The 19,194-nt window shown below is 51.6% G+C and overlaps 1 protein-coding gene across 1 annotated transcript; it reads right to left on the bottom strand.

Moving 5' to 3' along the window:
- On the bottom strand, window positions 1–16,419 carry LOC309514877 (diamine oxidase [copper-containing]-like). Its single transcript, XM_082192315.1, has 5 exons — window positions 16,340–16,419; window positions 5,177–6,707; window positions 2,959–3,247; window positions 1,628–1,760; window positions 1–1,156 (listed from the first exon to the last, which is right to left on the bottom strand). Exons 2-5 carry the CDS (start codon window positions 6,699–6,701, stop codon window positions 878–880), a joined length of 2,226 nt encoding a protein of 741 aa, XP_082048441.1. The 5' UTR covers window positions 6,702–6,707; window positions 16,340–16,419; the 3' UTR covers window positions 1–877.
- Window positions 16,420–19,194: the final 2,775 nt, after the last annotated feature.

The raw sequence follows: 19,194 nt of genomic DNA, 5'->3' as shown, positions 1-19,194 counted from the left end.
GGTCAGCCACTGCCCCATAGGGATTCTTCTGGGAGATTATTGAGCGCCCCCAGGTGTCTGATGTAGGGACTGCCCAGATGGATTGCAAGACTCTCTTCTGAGAGTTAAAATCCATCGTCTGCTTGGGAAAGACTCTGAGGTGGACTCTTCTGTGAACTTGGCAAACAGGAGAAGGAGGAGACAGGAAAGGGATTTCACTCCCCCCTTCCAGATGTGTGAAGCTGGTGAAGAAAACCACTGGAGTCACCGTAAGACTTTTAATTAAATAGTTATCAGGATGGATCCAAGACGTTAAACCGTGGGACTCCCTGCGGCAGGAGACTGTGGGGGCTGGACGGCTTTAAAAGGGGGTCAGACAAATTCATGGAGGGCTCTGCTCTGCCCTCCACACTCAGAGGCAGCAGCGCTTCTGAACAGCAGTCGCCGGGAGCCACAAGAGGGGAGAGGGTCTTGAGTTCAAAACCTGCTAGTGGGCTTCCCGTTGGGGGCACCTGGTTGGCCACTGGGAGAACTGGGTGCAGGTCCAGATGGTCCACGGGCCTCATCCAGAACATGCTGTTCTCGTGCTCTTAGTCAACTAGTTATTTTATGACCTTTACATATAACTAAGTGGAGCAGGAAAACTCACTTGAGTCCAGCGCCCAGTGCTCTGGGGAGCCCCACAAGCTAGGCCTGTGGGCATCAGGCCCTCCTCCCTGCTGTGTCCCCAGAGGACAGTGCTCGGTGGTAGACCCTCTCGGCACATGGAGGTTCTACTTTGCTCCTGTGAGTAATAGCTGCTGGCACACCTGCTGCCGAGGAGGAGAGGTCAATGTCTGGGGTTGGGGTTTGAGGGGTGGAGAGGAAGAAGATGGGGCCAATCCTGCCTGGGGCTGGGCTACACCTGCCAGTAGGTGCCATTGTAGCTGAAGGGCTCCTGGGAGACGCAGGGCATGGGGTCGGCCGGGGTCCAGCGCTGGACATCCACCCCAGACCTGCCCCCAGGCTCAGAGGGGCGCACGATGACGGTGCGAAGCGAGGCCACAGAGGGGTCTTCGTCGAAGAAGTTGAAGGGTCGCAGGTAGAAGCCCACCACGTTGCCCGGCGTGGACGTGTTGGGGATGTCCTCCGAGTGGGGGATGTGGAGGAAGCCCACCGTCACCCAGGCCACCAGGTCCTGCCGGAGGGAGAATAATAAGCGTAATAATTTATAATTTATACCCTGCCCATCTGGCTGGGCTTCCCCAGACACTCTGGGCGGCTTCCAACAAAATATTAGAATACAGTAATGCATCAAACATTAAAAGCTTCCCTAAACAGGGCTGCCTTCAGATGTCTTCTAAAAGTCTGATAGTTGTTCATCTGGTGGGAGGGTGTTCCACAGGGCAGGTCCCACCACCAAGAAGGCCCTCTGCCTGGTTCCCTGTAACTTGGCTTCTCGCAGTGAGGGAACCGTCAGAAGACCCTCAGAGCTGGACGGTTGTGGTGGAGACGCTTCTTCAAGTATACTGAACTGAGGCCGTTTAGGACCGTTTAGAGCATGAGTCTGCCTGCCCTGGCCTGGCCCTCCGTGTGTGCTCCCCCCAAAACACCAAGTGAGCCGCCCTGCTGCTCCTCTTCCTGCCCCCCACGCCCAGGCCGCCCTCACCTGGTTCTCCAGGCTCTCATCGTTCTTGAGGAAGTTCTCAAAGCTGACCGTGGGGCTCCAGGGGTCGTTCTGGATGTAGAGGCTGCTGCTGGTGTCCTCGTTGTCGTGGTGCTGGGTCACTGCTAAGGGGTACCTGCCGGAGGGACACGACCCCTCAGTCCCCGGGGCATGGGTGCCCCTGAGCCCACCCCATCAAAGAGAGGCCAACCCACACCCAGGCCCCCAACACCTCCTGCCCGCTGGATCAGGGGTCAGCAAACTTTTTCAGCAGAGGGCTGGTCCACTGTTCCTCAGATCTTGTGGGGGGCTGGACTATACAGGGGGATTGAAGGAATTCCTATGCCCCACAAATAACCCAGAGGTGCATTTTAAATGCAAGGACACATTCTACTCATGTAAAAACACGCTGATTCCTGGACCGTCCGCGGGCTGGATTGAGAAGGCGATTGGGCCGGATCAAGGAGGCTCCCTTCTCCCCATCTGTTCCACAGGGGGGCAGGCTCCTTCAAAAGTGGGGGGCTCTCCTTCCTTGGAGGATTGTAAGCAGATATTTCATCAGGGATTCTTGAGCTCAAGGAGGAGAGATCTAGTGCCGGCTCCCAGCCAGTGGGGCTCTGCTCTGCCCCCCACACTCAGAGGCAGAGATGATTCTGAAGGCCAGGAGGGGAGAGAGGCTCTCTGCAGGTTCCCCAGTGAGAACAGGGGGCTGGAGCGGATGCCCCCCCCCCCTTGGCCTCATCCCACAGGCTCTCCTTAGGTTCTTAAACCCACAGGCAAGCTGCAAGCTTCAATGAAATGTAACCCTGAATTTTTTGGGGGGAATCAGACCATGCTGGATTTGGGGATGTTAACCTGGAACCCCCGTTTGCTATGTTAATTACTCAGTTTTTTTTGGGGGGGAGTACAAAATGCAGAATTTCTGGTCCAAATGGGCACAAAACGAATACATCCCTTTGGCACCAGTTTGGAGGAGATCCTAAATTTTGGGGTTACAGGTTAATGAAGCTCAATCCTGAATAGCTGCCTTGGTTAGAGAGAGGGGCTGATAATTCCAAGGTTGCAGGTTCCATCCTGATGTGGGGCAGCTGCATATTCCTGCCTTGCTGGGGTTTGGACTAGTTGACCCACCGTCCCCACGGGGCTGTCCAGCAGCGGCTCCTCGCGAGCAATTCCTGTCTCCCACCTGCCCCCAGTTTCCAGCCTTCTTTCTGGCCAGACCCCGACGGGGGGGGGGTGAAACCGTCCCGTCCACTCCGGAGAATCTCCAGGCGTGGGCGACCCGCCGCTGCCCTCCCGCCCGCCCGCCCGCCCGCCCCACCTGCCGGGCTCACCTGCTCCAGGTGATGCCGCGCTCCTCCTGCCAGCCGCGGGGCAGGACGCGGTCGGCGTGCGAGCTGAGCTGCAGCCGGTAGCTGCGCCGGTGGCCCCAGCGGTTGGGCTTCGCCGGGTTGCCGAAGAGCAGGTAGCGGGGCAGCGGCTGGCCGAAGGGGAAGGCGGCCTGGCGCTCGCGGAGCCGCGGCTGAGGCTCCAGGCGCGGCTGCACCAGCGGATGACTCGGCTCCCAGGGCAGAGAGATGTTCTCCAGAGCCACGTCCAGCGTCTCGAAGCTGTTCTCCAGGCCTGCGGGGGGAGAGCGGGGGGGACGGGGGTCAGGAGAAGCGGCAGGGGGGCTCGCTAAGGCAAAGGAGGGCGCAAAAGGGGCCAGCCCCAGGGTTCCTCCTCTGCGGGGCCAGGAGAGCCGGCGGGGGCCGCTCCAGCCCCAGGAGGGAGGAAAAGCTTCCCCTCTCACAAGAAGGGTGGCCAAAGGGGGCAGCGGGAAGCCTTGGGGGCGCAACGGGGCAGGGGGCGCTGCAGCTGCAAACCACCAGGCTTGGAAAAGCTGCAGTCGCTGAATGAAGCGCACCAATTTTGTGGAATTAATTAAACTAATCCGTTTTTATCGGAGTTTGCGTAAATGTGCAATGAATTGTCCCTGTTTGAATTTTATTACGTTGTGCCTTGCAGGGGGTTGGACTAGATGACCGTCGGGGTCCCTTCCAACTCTATCATTCCCTGATTCTATGCTTATCTTCCTGAGATGGTTGCGCAGGCCAATATTCTGAATATAATGCTTTTTGTAGGGTAGGGGGCACGGGGAGTAAGTTGATGGAACCAAGCGGGCGCCCCCCGCCCCCAAAAAATTGGTAACTGCTGCCCTACAAATTCAAGAAGCGGAGTTGGGGGGCGGGGAGACCACCCCGCAAGGAACCCCCCAAGGAACCCCGCAAGGAACCCCCCAAGGTTCTACAGACCTTGCGATGGAGCCTCCAGAGTGACTGGGAAGCGGGGGGGGGCTCGCTCTGGCGCTTGGAGGCAGAGGCTGGGACCTCCCCCTTGCCTGCCTGCCTTCGAGCTCCTCTGCCGGGGGTCAAGGACGGGGCTTGGCCACAGAGCCCCCTCCCCGCTGTGGGATGTAAACACAGGAGCAGTCAATGACAACATTCCTAGAGTGTACATGTTACAACATGGGGAGGGATGTCTGTCCAGCAAGCAGGTAAACGTCCTGGGGACGGACTTCCTCCGCATGTGACCAGAGGTGGGTGTGGCCTCACCTGTGCAGGTAATGACAAAAGCACAGGGCAGGCAGCCATCTCTCTTTCTCTCTGCCATCACCTTTCGAAGAAGCAGGATGCCCTCTTGGCTCTCAGCCAAGAGAGGAGAGGTCTATCTTCCTATAAGATAGATTCTAAGTGTATTTTACCTTTTTAAGCCTGTCTGCCGTCTGGGATCATATTGTGAACAGATCGTGAGTAAACTCTTTTATACTTTTATAAAGACTGTGTTGTGTCTTGTATTTTAAGAGGGAACAAAGGGGAAATTACCAGAGTAATTATTATAGAGGTTCTAGCGAACCTGTGCATACGTTACCGTTGCGAACTTAAAGGGGAATGTCTATAAACTCTGCTGATATTTTGGGAACTTGTTAGCACAAGTTGGACAAGGATATAATTAGTCAATATATCCTCTCCTGCACCAAAGAACATTCCCACACCCGCTTGGCCTTCGAGAGTCCAGCGTTATCTCCCGGGGTTGCCTGAGGACAGAACGAGGCGCCTCTTGCCCCCTGAGACTCTGGACCTGGGCGAGGGGCAAGGAGAGTGGCTTGTGGGAACATCATAGCCGCCCCCTCCCTTTCCCCGACGGGGGGGAGGGCACCTGGCTCTTCTTCAGACGTGACCCTGATGGCAAGGGATGCTCGACAGCAGAACGGACACCCTTGGGAGGCGGCGGGCTCTCCTTCGTGGGAGACGTGGAGTCACCCCTGCCGAGGGTTCTGTGATTCCTGCATTGCAGGCGGCGGACTACATGACCCTGGGGGTCCCTTCCGCCTCTACGATGCTATAAAAGCAGCCACAGCTGCAAACAGGGGCAATTCCTCGGAGCTCGGCCTGTTCCGTGACTGGAAAGGGGGAAGGGGGACTCTTGCGACTGAGGATGGACTGGGCTTAGGGACTCCCCGACTCCCTCCGCGCCCCTTTCCGCGAGCGAGCGAGCGAGCGAGGGTCCCACCTGCGACGTCCAGGTCGACCTTGTAGTGCACCAGGTGCGTGTGGATGTTGCCCAGCAGGTGTTCCTGCAGGCGGTTCCCGTAGCGGAGCCCCTCGGGCGTGTAGAAGGAGGTGTGCAGGTAGCCCGTGGCGTGCACCTTAGTCTCCAGCACCCCGTTGGGGTAGAGCAGGAAGTCCCAGATGTAGTCGTAGTTGTAGACGGTGGAGATGGTGCGCAGGACCAGTGCAGCACCCTCAAGGCCCGCGTAGAAGTGGGAGCCGCCACGGAAGTTGCTGTCGAAGTGGCGGCGCAGAGGGACCCCCGTGGGCAGCTCAAAGATGCAGAGGGCGCGCGGGAAGCGCATGGGTCCCGGGGCATCGTACAGGTGGTGGGCGTCCAGGAAGGTGGCCCCCTCGGGGCAGTCGACGCCGGGCGCCAGCTCGTGTGTCACGAAGCCCATGCCCCAGCCCACGTCGATGTACTTGGTCTGCATGGCGGCCGGCGTGTTCCCCCCGTAGACGGCGATGGCTTCCTGCACACTCACTTCGTAGGCCACGCGCTCCCCGTTGAAGCGCACGTCGAAGAGCTGCAGCCCCGTGGACGTGCGCAGGCGGAAGGCCAGGCTCCAGCCGCTGTACTCCACCAGGTTGCCTTGCACCGAGTAGCGGTGGCCCTGAGGCTCGCACACCTTGGCGCCGTGTGCGTCCGTCGGGGGCCCCGCCGAGAAGCTCCCCCGCGGCACGAAGGTGGAGAAGAGGCTCTCGTCCGGGTGCGGCGGCAGAGGCACGACGGGCACAGCGCCCGAGGCATGGAGCTGGGCCAGCTCCTCGGCACTGCTGAAGTAGCGCCCGTTGTACCACAGCTTCTGCACCTGCCAGAGGCGCGGGTCGAGCTCCCGGTGGTCAAGCAGGACCTCCAGGCCCACCGGGTGCAGGAAGAAGCCCTCCACGAAGCGCTGCAGTATCAGCCAAGTGCGGCGCTCGCCCGAGGCCAGGCCCCGCGGGGCCACCTCCGTCAGGGTCAGGCACCGGTCACCGCAGTTCCCGAAGCCGAAGCCCGAGGCATCCAGCAGGAACTGCTGCAGCGGAGCCAAGCTCTCCGCCAGCCGCTGCGAGAGCAGCCCAAACTCCAGCTGCGACATCGGCCGCGCCGCGAAGGGCGCCGGCTCCCCCCAGGGCTGGTAGGAGGTGGGCTCGGGCAGGGGCCACACCACGTACTCAGTGACGTTGGGCTGCGCCTCGGCCCCAAAGAAGACCACGGCTCTGGCCTGGCGTTGGGGGCGGGACTCCCCGGACTCCAGGTACTGCAAGGCCTGCCCTTTCTTCGGGGTCAAGAGCTCCACCAGGAAGAGGCTGTTCTTGGCCAGGGAGGGGTCTGGATCCGCCTGGAGGCCCAGCTCAGGCCGGCCCAGCAGAAAGTCACGGACGGCCCGCAGCTCCTCCGGAGTCAAGTCAGAGAATATGGAGACCCCCTCGTGGCGCTGCGGGGGTTGGCCGGAGGCGGCCACAGCCAGGAGGCCGAAGACGGCCAAAGCAGAGGACCACATCTCGCCCTGCGGGAGAAAGAGGGAGGCGTCAGAAAGGGGGGAGGCGTCAGCAAGTGGGGTCGGGGCAGGATCCGGGGCCCGTCTTTCTCCAGAGTCTGACCCCGGAGTGTGGTGTAGTGGTTCAGAGAGGTGGACTCGTAATCTGGGGAACCGGGTTTGATTCCTCGCTCCTCCACCTGCAGCTGCTGGGTGACCTTTGGCCAGTCACACTTCTGTGAAGTCTCTCAGCCCCACTCACCTCACAGAGTGTTTGTTGTGGGGGAGGAAGGGAAAGGAGATTGTGAGCTGCTTTGAGACTCCTTAACGGGCGTGAAAGGCGGGACATCAAATCAAAACTCTTCTTCTTCTTCTTAGTCTTGGCTACACTGAGTGGCAGCCGCAGCTCTCGGGGTCTCAAGTGTGGGAGATGGCAGTCCAGCAAGGATGTTCTTGCTACTTAGCAGAGACTCAGACCACAGAAAATGTAATTGGTAGAGTCGGGTACATGAAAAGGGAGAGCCAGCTCGCATCCTAGCCGGCTAAATAGACGGCTCCACAACCTTCTTCAATTCTGCTGCTAAGGGGGGGGGGGTGTTTAACGCTACTCAGCCCACAAATGTGGGTGCCTGGAGGGATAAATCGAATTTGTATATCGTCTCCTACCTATTAAAACCTGCCCTGTATCAAGCAAGGGTCTTGCTCATCCCAAGTTGGAGATGCCCTTGCCGAGTGCAGCAACTGGAGGAACGTGTAGCTACGCTCCAAAGAATTAGAGAGCTGGAGCTCTTCTTGGAAGCAACAGAGCACACTGTCTCCACCAAGGAGGAGACAGGGGACTCCCCTGAGAAGGAGGCTAGTTCACCAACACAGGAGCCAGATATATGGGGAAACGTGACTCAAAGAAGTAGGAGGCCCAGGGTTCGCTCTGATTGTTTAGAAATACACAATCGCTTTGAGGTCCTCTCCCCTAGCATGGAAGACGAAGAGCAGACTCCATTTGAGGATCTCTCCCTCATTACAGTCGATCAGGTATATGAAGACGAGCAGCAAAGTCAGTCCTCAGGGAATGTGCAGGCGACCTTGGAACGGACAGCTCATGGAAGAACCCCGACCAAACCTATGTTGGGATTCGCAGGATACTGGATAAGTCTGCAGGCTTCAACAGGATGATGCAATACTCTGCTGGGTCAGAGTGACTCAGCAGGAGTGTGATTAGTGTAATTGGCTATCACCTGTTTTAAAAAGGAAAGCCTGTTTAACAGGGGGTGTGGTGGTTGTGCTGTAGTGTGGTGGTGCTGTGGTGGAGAGTATTCGTTTGTAAGTACTCTGTATGGACTGTTTCTTTTGTAAATGCCTGTATATAGCTCACATTAAAAAGGACTGCACTGAAAAAACCAGGAACTCTTAGTGTTTTGCTGAAGACGCCGCATGGAATACACGACAGGGTTATGGGCCCAGCACGCTTCCACTGCGCAAGAGTACAGGTGGCAGTTATCTAGCCGTGGGTGCTGGAGGTGAGCTGCAGGGCTGGAGCAGTCCAGAACTGGCGTGTTGCTGGAGAAGCTGACGGCTACGAACTACAGCATCTGGTCGGTCCGCATGCAACACTTCCTCAAGCGTGAGGGCCTGTGGAAAGTGGTGGAAGAGCCACCGCAGCCCCCTGAGGAGGATGAAAAGGATGAGAAAGCTTTGGCTACGATCATCCTTGGAAAGCTTTGGCTACGATCATCCTTGGAGTGGACGATAGCCAGCTAGTCGACGTAGCTGATAAGGTGATGGCAAGTGAGGCGTGGAATGCGCTCAAGGCTGTCCATGTGCGAGAGACAGCTGGCTCACTGGTAACACTGACCAGGAGACTGTACCGGTGTCGGAAGAAACCGGGGGACTCCCTGGTAAACCACCTAAAATTCCTAACAGGCTGTTTCCAGGAGCTAGCCTTAAGAGGGAGGCCTGTGGGGGAAGAGGACAAAGTCTTTATAGTCCTGAGTTCCCTTGATGACAGCTATGATATGCTGGTCAACTCCCTCGAGTCTGTAGAGACTGATAAGCTGACTCTGGAATACGTGACCGGACGGTTGTATGCAGAGGAGGACAGGCGTGCAGAGCGAAAGATGACCTCAGCCCAGCTGTTGGAGCATCCCAGAGGGAACAACAGCCGGGAAGAGCAGAGGTGTCGGGAGCCGGAGAAACAGCCAGGAGGAGCTGCTGCAGACCAGCCGGTGGTCAACAAAGTAAAAAGGTGTTTTTGCTACAAGTCCAGTGGACATCTGCTGCGGGACTGCCCAAGAAAACAACAAAAACAGTGGAAGCACAAGTGGCAGCAGAGAGAGTCTACTGCTTGGGTGTCTGCAGATGTTCAAGAAAATGAGGAACTGTGGGTTCTGGACAGTGGAGCTTCTCAAACCTTTTGTAAAAGAAAAGGATTGCTAACTAATGCTAGGGCTTCAAACAAAAAACATGTAAGTCTTGCTACGGGCCAGAAAGCTAATGTGGTTTGTGAGGGGGAGGTTGTGTTCCCACAGCTGGGACACACATTCAGGAATGTGTTGTGTGTGCCTAGTTTGCAAAACAATCTCCTGAGCATTCCTGATTTGGCAAAAGCAGGCTTTGAAGTAAATTTTGTGGGAGATCAGTGCCAGATAAAGCAAAATGGGGCAGTGTTGGCAAATGCTAGCCTTGGAGCTAATATGTATGTACTGCAGTGTGAATCTAAGGTTGCAAATGTGCAAAATGTCCCGACCCATGATATGTGAATTCATCTCCTGCACAGGCGTCTGGCTCATGCTAGCTATAAGGTGATAAACAAAACATTGGAGTTGTGTGGGGGGATGAAAAACATAAAAAGTTGTGATAATTACTTAGACTGCAATATCTGCAAGGAGGTTAAAAGCAGGGCTTGCCCAGTAGCAAGAGCAAGCCAGAGAGAAACCAAAAAACCACTGGAGTTGATCCATGCAGATGTAACTGGTCCTTTTCCACCAAGTGTCTCCCACAACAAGTATTGTTTAATCCTAGTGGATGATTTTTCTAGATTTGGCTGGGTCTATCCATTAAAGCAAAAGTCTGACGTTGCCCAAACTTTGAAGTTCTGGGTAAGAAGGGTAGAAAGGCAACTTGGTGAAAAGGTGTCCTCTATTCAATCAGACAGGGGAGGGGAGTTTATGGCAAGCTCCCGAAGAAACTGGTTGGGTTCCCAAGGGATTAAACATAGGCTTACCAATGTGGCCACGCCTCAGGAGAACGGAGTAGCAGAGCGTAGAGGAGGTGTCTTGCGGACACAAATGAAAGCATTGTTAGAAGATGCAAATCTTCCAATTAAGTACTGGGCTGAGAGTATTAAGACTGCGAATTATATTGGGAGTCGCTTGTGGTCAAGGGTACTAGATGACATACCCTATAAAATTCTCTATAACAAAAGTCCCAGTTTGCAACATTTAAGAATCTTTGGGACAAAGGCATGGTTTGACATACCTGTGAAAAACCGGAGAAAAGGTGGGAAAAGGGCACAGCAGTTGCTATTTCTTGGGCATGAAAGTGGTACGAAAGCCTACAGGTTTGAAGATGATAAAAACCTTTTGAATTATAGTCGATCAGCCAGCTTTAATGAGCAAAGAAATTGGCCCAAGATACATGCAAACCTGCTGCCAGAAAAAGTTTTACTGCCGAGCATACCTGATAAGGCAGCTGAAACAAAGCTAAGAATTGGCAGCTCTCCCAGAGAAACTGAAAGGGAGGAGGTAAAGGTTGAGCATTTTTCTCCAGCTGCTAGCATGGAGCAGGGGAGAGAAGAAAGTGCAACAGGGACAGGAGGAGGTAGATCTACAGAGTCAATCCACCCCAAAAGCAGTCCTGAAGGTAGCCCAGGGGGTGAGATTAATGAACCAAGGAGGTCTGCAAGAAGTAATAAAGGTCAACCTCCAGACCGTTATGGGTTCCCAGCCACCATAAACCAGGTTTGTGTAACTGAGCCAGAAAACTTTGAAGAAGTGCAAGAGTTAACTACCCTAGAGAAAGAGGCGTGGTTAAAGGCAATGCAGGCAGAGTATAACTCTCTGCTAAACAACGTGTTTGTACCTACAGAATTGCCTGAAGGTAAAAAGCCCATAAGCTGTAAGTGGATTTTTAAAGTGAAAAGGCTGTCTGATGGTAGTTGTCAGAGGAAAGCCAGGTTGGTTGCACGGGGCTTTACACAGAGGAAAATGATACATTATGATGAAGTGTTTGCCCCAACAGCAAAGGCTGAAACAGTAAAATCAGTTTTAGCAATGGCAAGTCTGAGAGGGTTAAAAGTTAATCATTTTGATGTTGCCTCAGCATATTTAAATGCTCCTATTGACGCCGAGGTATATTTACAGCAAATACCAGGTTATGAGCTAGAAAAAGACAGTATGGTGTTAAAACTGCAAAGGACACTATACGGTTTACACCAAAGTGCACGTCTATGGCATGAATGCATAGACACAACTTTGAAAAAGATGGGATTCAAACAAAGCCTGGCTGATTCCTGTTTATATTCAGCAATGGTGCAAGGAAGTGTTTGTTATTTACTTTTGTATGTTGATGATATCTGTCTAATAACAACTGCACAAAAGCAAGTGTCTTGGTTTATAAACAGCCTAGGTAACAAATACAAACTGAAGTATTTGGGAGAGATTCGGAATTACTTAGGAGTAGAGGTTCAGAGAAATGAAGAGGGCGTTTACTCTCTGAGTCAGAAGGAAAAAATCGAAAAGTTGCTGAAGACATATGGAATGGAGAGGGCAAATGAGGTTGACACTCCCATATCTACCCAGTACAAACATGAACCAGAAGGGCAAAAATGTGAGAATGCAACAGCGTTTCATTCTCTGTTGGGTTCTCTGTTATATTTAAGTTGTTGGACAAGACCCGACATAACATTGGCAGTGCACATGTTAAGCCAAAGAAGTGCAGACCCGGCTCAGAGAGATTGGGTAGCACTTAAAAGAATCCTAAGGTATCTGAAAGGCACAAAAGATTACAAACTGGTGCTGGATACAGGATATGATCAGCAAGTGTATGCATATGCTGATGCCAGCTGGGGAGACAGAGAAAATGGAAAGTCTACCACTGGCTATGCCATATATATTGGAAATGCCCTGGTTCAGTGGAAATCCCAAAAACAAACATTTGTTGCCACAAGTACTTGTGAAGCAGAGTACTCAGCCATAAGCGAATGTGTATCACAAATAGAGTGGTTTGCTTGCCTAACAAAAGAGCTTGGAATACCTTCTGAAATGCCAATCACTGTGCTAAGTGACAACATGGCTGCACAACAGCTTGCCAACCAACAGAACTTTAAGAGCAAGAGTAAACATATTGCTATAAGATACGGAAATGTGAAAAATGCTTTGGAAAGAAATGTGTTAAAGGTACAGCACTGTAACACAAAATGTAATGTGGCAGATTTGTATACAAAATGTTTGGATGCTCCTAAATTTCGAGACTTAAGAGAATTATTGGGTCTCAAGCCTTTGACTTAAGGAGGAGTGTTGGGATTCGCAGGATACTGGATAAGTCTGCAGGCTTCAACAGGATGATGCAATACTCTGCTGGGTCAGAGTGACTCAGCAGGAGTGTGATTAGTGTAATTGGCTATCACCTGTTTTAAAAAGGAAAGCCTGTTTAACAGGGGGTGTGGTGGTTGTGCTGTAGTGTGGTGGTGCTGTGGTGGAGAGTATTCGTTTGTAAGTACTCTGTATGGACTGTTTCTTTTGTAAATGCCTGTATATAGCTCACATTAAAAAGGACTGCACTGAAAAACCAGGAACTCTTAGTGTTTTGCTGAAAACGCTGCATGGAATATGTGACAACCTAAGAGGAGGCGTGTAGTGGTGATAGGGGATTCCCTACTGAGGGGGGAACAGAAGCAGTGATCTGTGGGCCTGACAAGATGTCTCGGGAAGTGTGCTGTCTCCCCGGGGCTAAGATCCAAGATGTAACTGAACGACTGCAAGGAATCATAAAACCCACTGACAAATACCCCTTCCTCTTGGTTCATGTGGGAACCAATGACACTGCAAGCAATAGCCTCCAGAAGATCAAAAGAGACTACGAGGCTCTCAGCAGGAAATTGAAGCAACTAAATGCACAAATTGTCATCTCATCTGTCCTCCCAGTTGAACGACGTGGCCCAGGAAGAGAGGGGGAAAATAGTGGAAGTGAACAGCTGGCTTCGTAAATGGTGTAAACAGGAACGGTTTGGATTCTTAGATCACGGACTGCAGTTTCTTGAAGATGGACTTCTGGCAAGTGATGGGCTGCACCTCACAACGGTTGGGAGAAATGTTTTTGCCAAAAATCTCAGAAACCTCATCAGGAGGGCTTTAAACTGACTAATGTGGGGGAGGGAGACAGTGCTCCTGAAGGTAGGAGCCTATCAATTAATGAAGATGATCATCCAAATGTCATAGACCAAATGGAGAAAACAGCACACGGACCTAGTGGTGGGAGGAAAAAATCCTTAAGTAAGAGACACGGGGGAATGATTAATGGACTTCAATGTCTGTACACTAATGCGCAAAGCATGGGAAATAAACAAGATGAGCTTGAGCTCTTGGTACAGCAAACTAAATATGACATAATAGGCATCACTGAAACCTGGTGGGATAAGTCCCACGATTGGAATGTAATAATGGGGGGATACAATCTATTTCAGAGAAACAGACCAGACAAGAAAGGAGGAGGAGTGGTGTTATATGTCAGGGATGTGTATACCTGTGAAGAGATCCAAGATTTAGAAACTCAAAGCCAAAGTGAGAGCATTTGGGTCAAAATTAAGGGAGAGAAGAATAACAGAGATCTCATTGTGGGAGTTTACTATAGATCCCCAAGCCAAAAGGAGGACATAGATGATGCCTTCCTGGAACAGATGGCCAAGCATGCAAAAGGAAGGGAGATAGTAGTAATGGGGGACTTCAATTACCAGGATATTTGTTGGATGTCAAACTCAGCCAAGAGCATAAGGTCAAACAGATTCCTCACTGGCCTTGCAGACAACTTCATTGTCCAGAAAGTGGGAGAAGCAACAAGAGGAACAGCCATTTTAGATCTGGTCCTAACCAATGTTGATGACCTGGTTAGTGGGGTAGAAGTGGAAGGATCATTAGGCGCGAGTGATCATGCACTTCTGAAGTTTACTATACAGTGGAAAGGAGCAGCCAAGCATACTAGGACTCAATTTCTGGACTTTAAGAAAGCCGACTTCATAAAACTTAGGGAAGTGCTGGGTGAGATCCCATGGACAGTAATACTAAAAGGAAAGGGAGTTCATGATGGCTGGGAGTTTGTTAAGAGGGAGATAGTAAAAGAACAACGTCAGGAAATACCAATGAGACGGAAACATGGAAGGTGCCTAAAGAAGCCAGGGTGACTATCTAAAGAACTTTTAACTGAGTTAAGATTAAAAAAGGATGTTTACAAAAAATGGAAAAGGGGGGAAACCACCAAAGAGGAATTCAAACAAATAGCCAGCACGTGTAGACACAAAGTCAGAAAAGCTAAAGCACAGAATGAACTCAGGCTTGCTAGAGAGGTTAAAAGCAACAAAAAGGGCTTTTATGGGTATGTTCGTAGCAAAAGGAAGAACAAAGAAACAGTGGGGTCACTCAGAGGAGAAGATGGTGAAATGCAAACAGGGGACACAGAAAGGGCTGAACTCCTCAATGCCTTCTTTGCCTCAGTCTTCTCCGATAAAGAAAACAATGCCCGACCTGAAGAATTTGGAGCAAATGATCCAGCAGAGGAAACACAGCCCAGAATAACTAAGGAGATAGTACAAGAATACTTGGCTAGTTTAGATGTATTCAAGTCTCCAGGGCCAGATGAACTGCATCCAAGAGTCTTAAAAGAACTGGCAGATGTGATCTCAGAACCACTGGCAGTCATCTTTGAGAATTCCTGGAGAACAGGCGAAGTCCCGGCAGACTGGAGGAGGGCAAATGTTGTCCCTATTTTCAAAAAGGGGAAAAGAGAGGACCCAAATAATTACCGCCCAGTCAGTCTGACATCAATAGCAGGGAAGATTCTGGAGCAGATCATTAAGCAAACAGTCTGTGAGCACCTAGAAAGGAATGCTGTGATCACCAATAGTCAGCATGGATTTCTGAAAAATAAGTCATGTCAGACTAACCTGATCTCATTTTTTGACAGAATTACAAGCCTGGTAGATGAAGGGAACGCAGTGGATGTAGCCTATCTTGATTTCAGCAAGGCATTTGACAAGGTGCCCCATGATATTCTTGTAAAGAAGCTGGTAAAATGCGGTCTTGACTATGCTACCACTCAGTGGATTTGTAACTGGCTGACTGACCGAACCCAAAGGGTGCTCATCAATGGTTCCTCTTCATCCTGGAGAAGAGTGACTAGTGGAGTGCCACAGGGTTCTGTCTTGGGCCCGGTCTTATTCAACATCTTTATCAACGACTTGGATGATGGACTCAAGGGCATCCTGATCAAATTTGCAGACGACACCAAACTGGGAGGGGTGGCTAACACCCCAGAGGACAGGATCACACTTCAAAACGACCTTGACAGATTAGAGAACTGGGCAAAAACAAACAAGATGAATTTTAACAGGGAGAAATGTAAAGTATTGCACTTGGGCAAAAAAAATGAGAGGCACAAATACAAGATGGGGGACACCTGGCTTGAGAGCAGTACATGTGAAAAGGATCTAGGAGTCTTGGTTGACCACAAACTTGACATGAGCCAACAGTGTGACGCGGCAGCTAAAAAAGCCAATGCAATTCTGGGCTGCATCAATACGAGTATAGCATCTAGATCAAGGGAAGTAATAGTGCCACTGTATTCTGCTCTGGTCAGACCACACCTGGAGTACTGTGTCCAGTTCTGGGCACCACAGTTCAAGAAGGACACTGACAAACTGGAACGTGTCCAGAGGAGGGCAACCAAAATGGTCAAAGGCCTGGAAACGATGCCTTATGAGGAACGGCTAAGGGAGCTGGGCATGTTTAGCCTGGAGAAGAGGAGGTTAAGGGGTGATATGATAGCCATGTTCAAATATATAAAAGGATGTCACATAGAGGAGGGAGAAAGGTTGTTTTCTGCTGCTCCGGAGAAGCGGACACGGAGCAATGGATCCAAACTACAAGAAAGAAGATTCCACCTAAACATTAGGAAGAACTTCCTGACAGTAAGAGCTGTTTGACAGTGGAATTTGCTGCCCAGGAGTGTGGTGGAGTCTCCTACTTTGGAGGTCTTTAAGCAGAGGCTTGACAACCATATGTCAGGAGTGCTCTGATGGTGTTTCCTGCTTGGCAGGGGGTTGGACTCGATGGCCCTTGGGGTCTCTTCCAACTCTAGGATTCTATGATTCTATGATTCTAATAGCTGGAAGTCTTTGAACCAGAAAACTCGTCTGCTTGCATCTCAGGAGTGAGCCCCCTCTGGGACAGAAAACCACAGACTCCAGTGCCATGTGGGGCATCGTGGATTTGGCAGGAGGGAAGGTGCCCTCATTCCCTGGTCTCCTTCCTAAGGAAACCAGACAAATGCCCTCCCTGGAGCTTTGACCCTCCTTGCCCCTCTGTGCTGCCCCGGGGGGGCATCACTGAAGATGGGGTGCAGCCCTGGCTCTGAGTTAGGATCCCCGGAGCCCCCTCCCTAGAGGTGCCCCTTACCTGTCCAGCTCCTGGGCTCTGCTCTCCTCTCAGGGCTGCTTAGGCTGGGCGCTCCTGCGGGGAGCCCGGAGTTATCATACCTGGGAGAAGGAGGGAGGGGCGGGGAAGGCTGGCCGAGAGAGGCAGCGATTGGCTGCTGCTGGGCAGTGGGTGGGGCTGAGTAGCAGGTGCCTGGAGGGGGGAGGGCTGCTCCCGGAGCTCCTGGGAGCTGGCAGGGGGCAGGGTGGGCACACAGGCCTAGCAAAAGGTCAGAGAGCCAGGGCAGGCACCCAAGCCTGGCAAAAAGGCTGCTCAAAAGTCTTTTCAATGCCTCCTGTGATCCAGGGTCAGGATCCACCCTGGAAAAATGTTTTGGACCTGAAAGGGGGGCGAGGAGAAAAAGGAGAGCCCCCCCCTCAGGGTGGGTCAGCAGCGGCAGCAGCAGCAGCAAGAGGGTGGCCTCCCAGGGCAGCTGGGTCTCCTCTCTCCCATGGTTTGGATCTTGCCCAGGACGGTGGAGGGTCCCCTTCCTCAGGGGGCTCCTAGGAAAGGGCAGACCCCAGGGAATAAGAGCATCATGGGGTCCCAAAGGGTCATCCAGTCCAACCCCCTGCAGTGCCGGAATCGCAACTCCAGAATCCCTGGCAGGGACGTCACTGCTTCCTTCGCGGTCGGAGGAGGAGAAGGCAAGATGATCCTGCCGGTGGAGGTTTCCCCGCTGATCAAGTTCGGCAGGTATTCTGCACTGCTCATTGGGATAGTCTGTGGAGAGAAAAGACAGGACTATTTGAAGCCTATTGCTGAGGAGGAAAGGAGAACAGAAGCAGAGGAGGAGAAGAAGCCTCAGGAAAAGGAACAAACTGCAAAAGCTCTGGCAGACGCTAAGGACGATTCAGTGCTGAAATAAACCTGCTTGATCTTAATCTTCACCTTTTAATATCCAATGTATGAAATTTTGAAGTAGTTGATCTCAAGTGTCAAACACAAACTTATTTATATCAATAAACAGTTGCTGGGTGGGGGGAGAATCCCTGGCATTTGCCCACTCAAGCTGTGCTTTCAAATCTCCAGGGAAGGAGAGCCCACAACCTCCCAAAGGAGACTCTTCCACTGCCCAACAGCTCTGACTGTCAAAAAGTTCTTCCTGCTGTTTAGTCAGCATCTCCTCTCTTGCAACTTGCTCCCTCCTGCACGGGACATCCCTTAAGATATTGGAAGGTGGCTCCCATATCTCCTCACAGCCTCCTCTTTTCCAGGCTAAACATACCCAGCTCCTTCGACTGCTCCTCATCAGGCTTTGTTTCCGGACCCCTGATCATCTTGGCTGCCCTCCTCTGCCCACATTCCAGCTGGCCACCATCCTTCTTAAATTGTGGCTCCCAGGACTCCAGGTGGGGTCTGACCAAGACAGAAGAGAGCCAGACTATGACTTCCCTTGATCTGGAGACTAACATTCGCCTTTTTTGCTGCTGCATCACACAGTGGACTCATGTCAAGCTTGTGGTCCACCAAGACCCCTAAGTCCTTTCCCCACGTAGACTGAGTGCGGTGGCAGACTGAGATGGCAGAGGGGGCCCACGCAAGCCCCCTGACTTGTTCAGGGTGAGGTGGATTCTCACAAAAGCAGGCTGCCCCCTCCGGTGGTGTGGATTTTGTCTTGGAGACAGACCACCATATGGAAGGAGTCAACTCAGCAGCTCTGCATTTCCCCCCTTTTGCCCGGACTGCCGCTTTTGGAGGGATACAACCTCACTCCTGCCACCAACTGACCCCAGTACCAGATCCAAAAAGGAAAAAACTAGCACTTTTTCAGGCGCCACATCATACCCCTTCCACATTGGCAAGAAACTGATGTTTCAGGGAGGCAGCAGCTACACTTTGGAACTCACTGCCACTTGACATCAGGCAGCAGTCTTCGCTGGACTCTTTTTGCCACCTGCTAAAGAGGCATTTGCTTAGACAAGCCTGCCCAGACATGTACAAATGCTGGCGCATGTTTCAATCTGTTTATTTACCCCCGTCTGGCTTATTTACCACCATAAACAAGACAGGCCAAATGCCCTCTGCATGGAAAACGGGGGTCATTTCTCCGATTTGTAAGAAAGGAAAGATCCACAAAAATTTCAGCTAATCAGCTTGTTAGACATCACCTCAAAGCTATATGCATGATATCTCCTTCAAAAATTATCTGACTGGTTGCAAAACAATAACATTAATTATGAAGAACACATTGAATTCAAAGGAGGAAGCAGTGCTATTGTTTAATGTTTTACCCCAAACCATATGATAAGGAAATATACTAAGAACACTAAGAATAATTTTTATGTAGCCTTTGTTGATCTTTATCCTGCATTTGATATCAATTAAAGCAGACTGTGGAAGAAATGTTAAATTGCCAACATTGACTGCAGACTTCTGCAACTGATCCAAGAACTGTACAGCAATACAGAAATGAGGGTCAGAGTAGGTTTTGATGGTGGGACGACTGATGCTTTTAAAATGTCACAAGGAGCCAAGCGAGTTTGTATTCTGGCTCCTGCTCTTTTTAACTTCTACATTAATGGTTTAATGCCATATTTACCCAACACAAACTCTCCCTCTCCAGTAATTAAAAGAGGGGGAAATATCTCCTTAATGATATATACTGATGATTTAGCGCTTCTCTCTCATTCCCAATTGGGCCTCAGAAATCTCTGGGATTTCTACAGCACAGGAAACCTATCCATAGGTTTCTGGCAAACACAGACCTAGTTATAAATGGTGATTAGATCAGGCAAGGGGGGGGGTAAATGGTCCCGAGTTGTTTAGAGTGTTTTAACTACAAGTAATACCTTGAACTTGGTCTGCTAAGCAGATCAGCAACCAGGGCAGATCTG

This window comes from Podarcis vaucheri (assembly GCF_965113315.1).
Source record: "Podarcis vaucheri genome assembly, chromosome: 12".
Classification (NCBI taxonomy): Eukaryota; Metazoa; Chordata; class Lepidosauria; order Squamata; family Lacertidae; genus Podarcis; species Podarcis vaucheri.
This window is presented reverse-complemented; position numbering and strand designations above follow the sequence as displayed.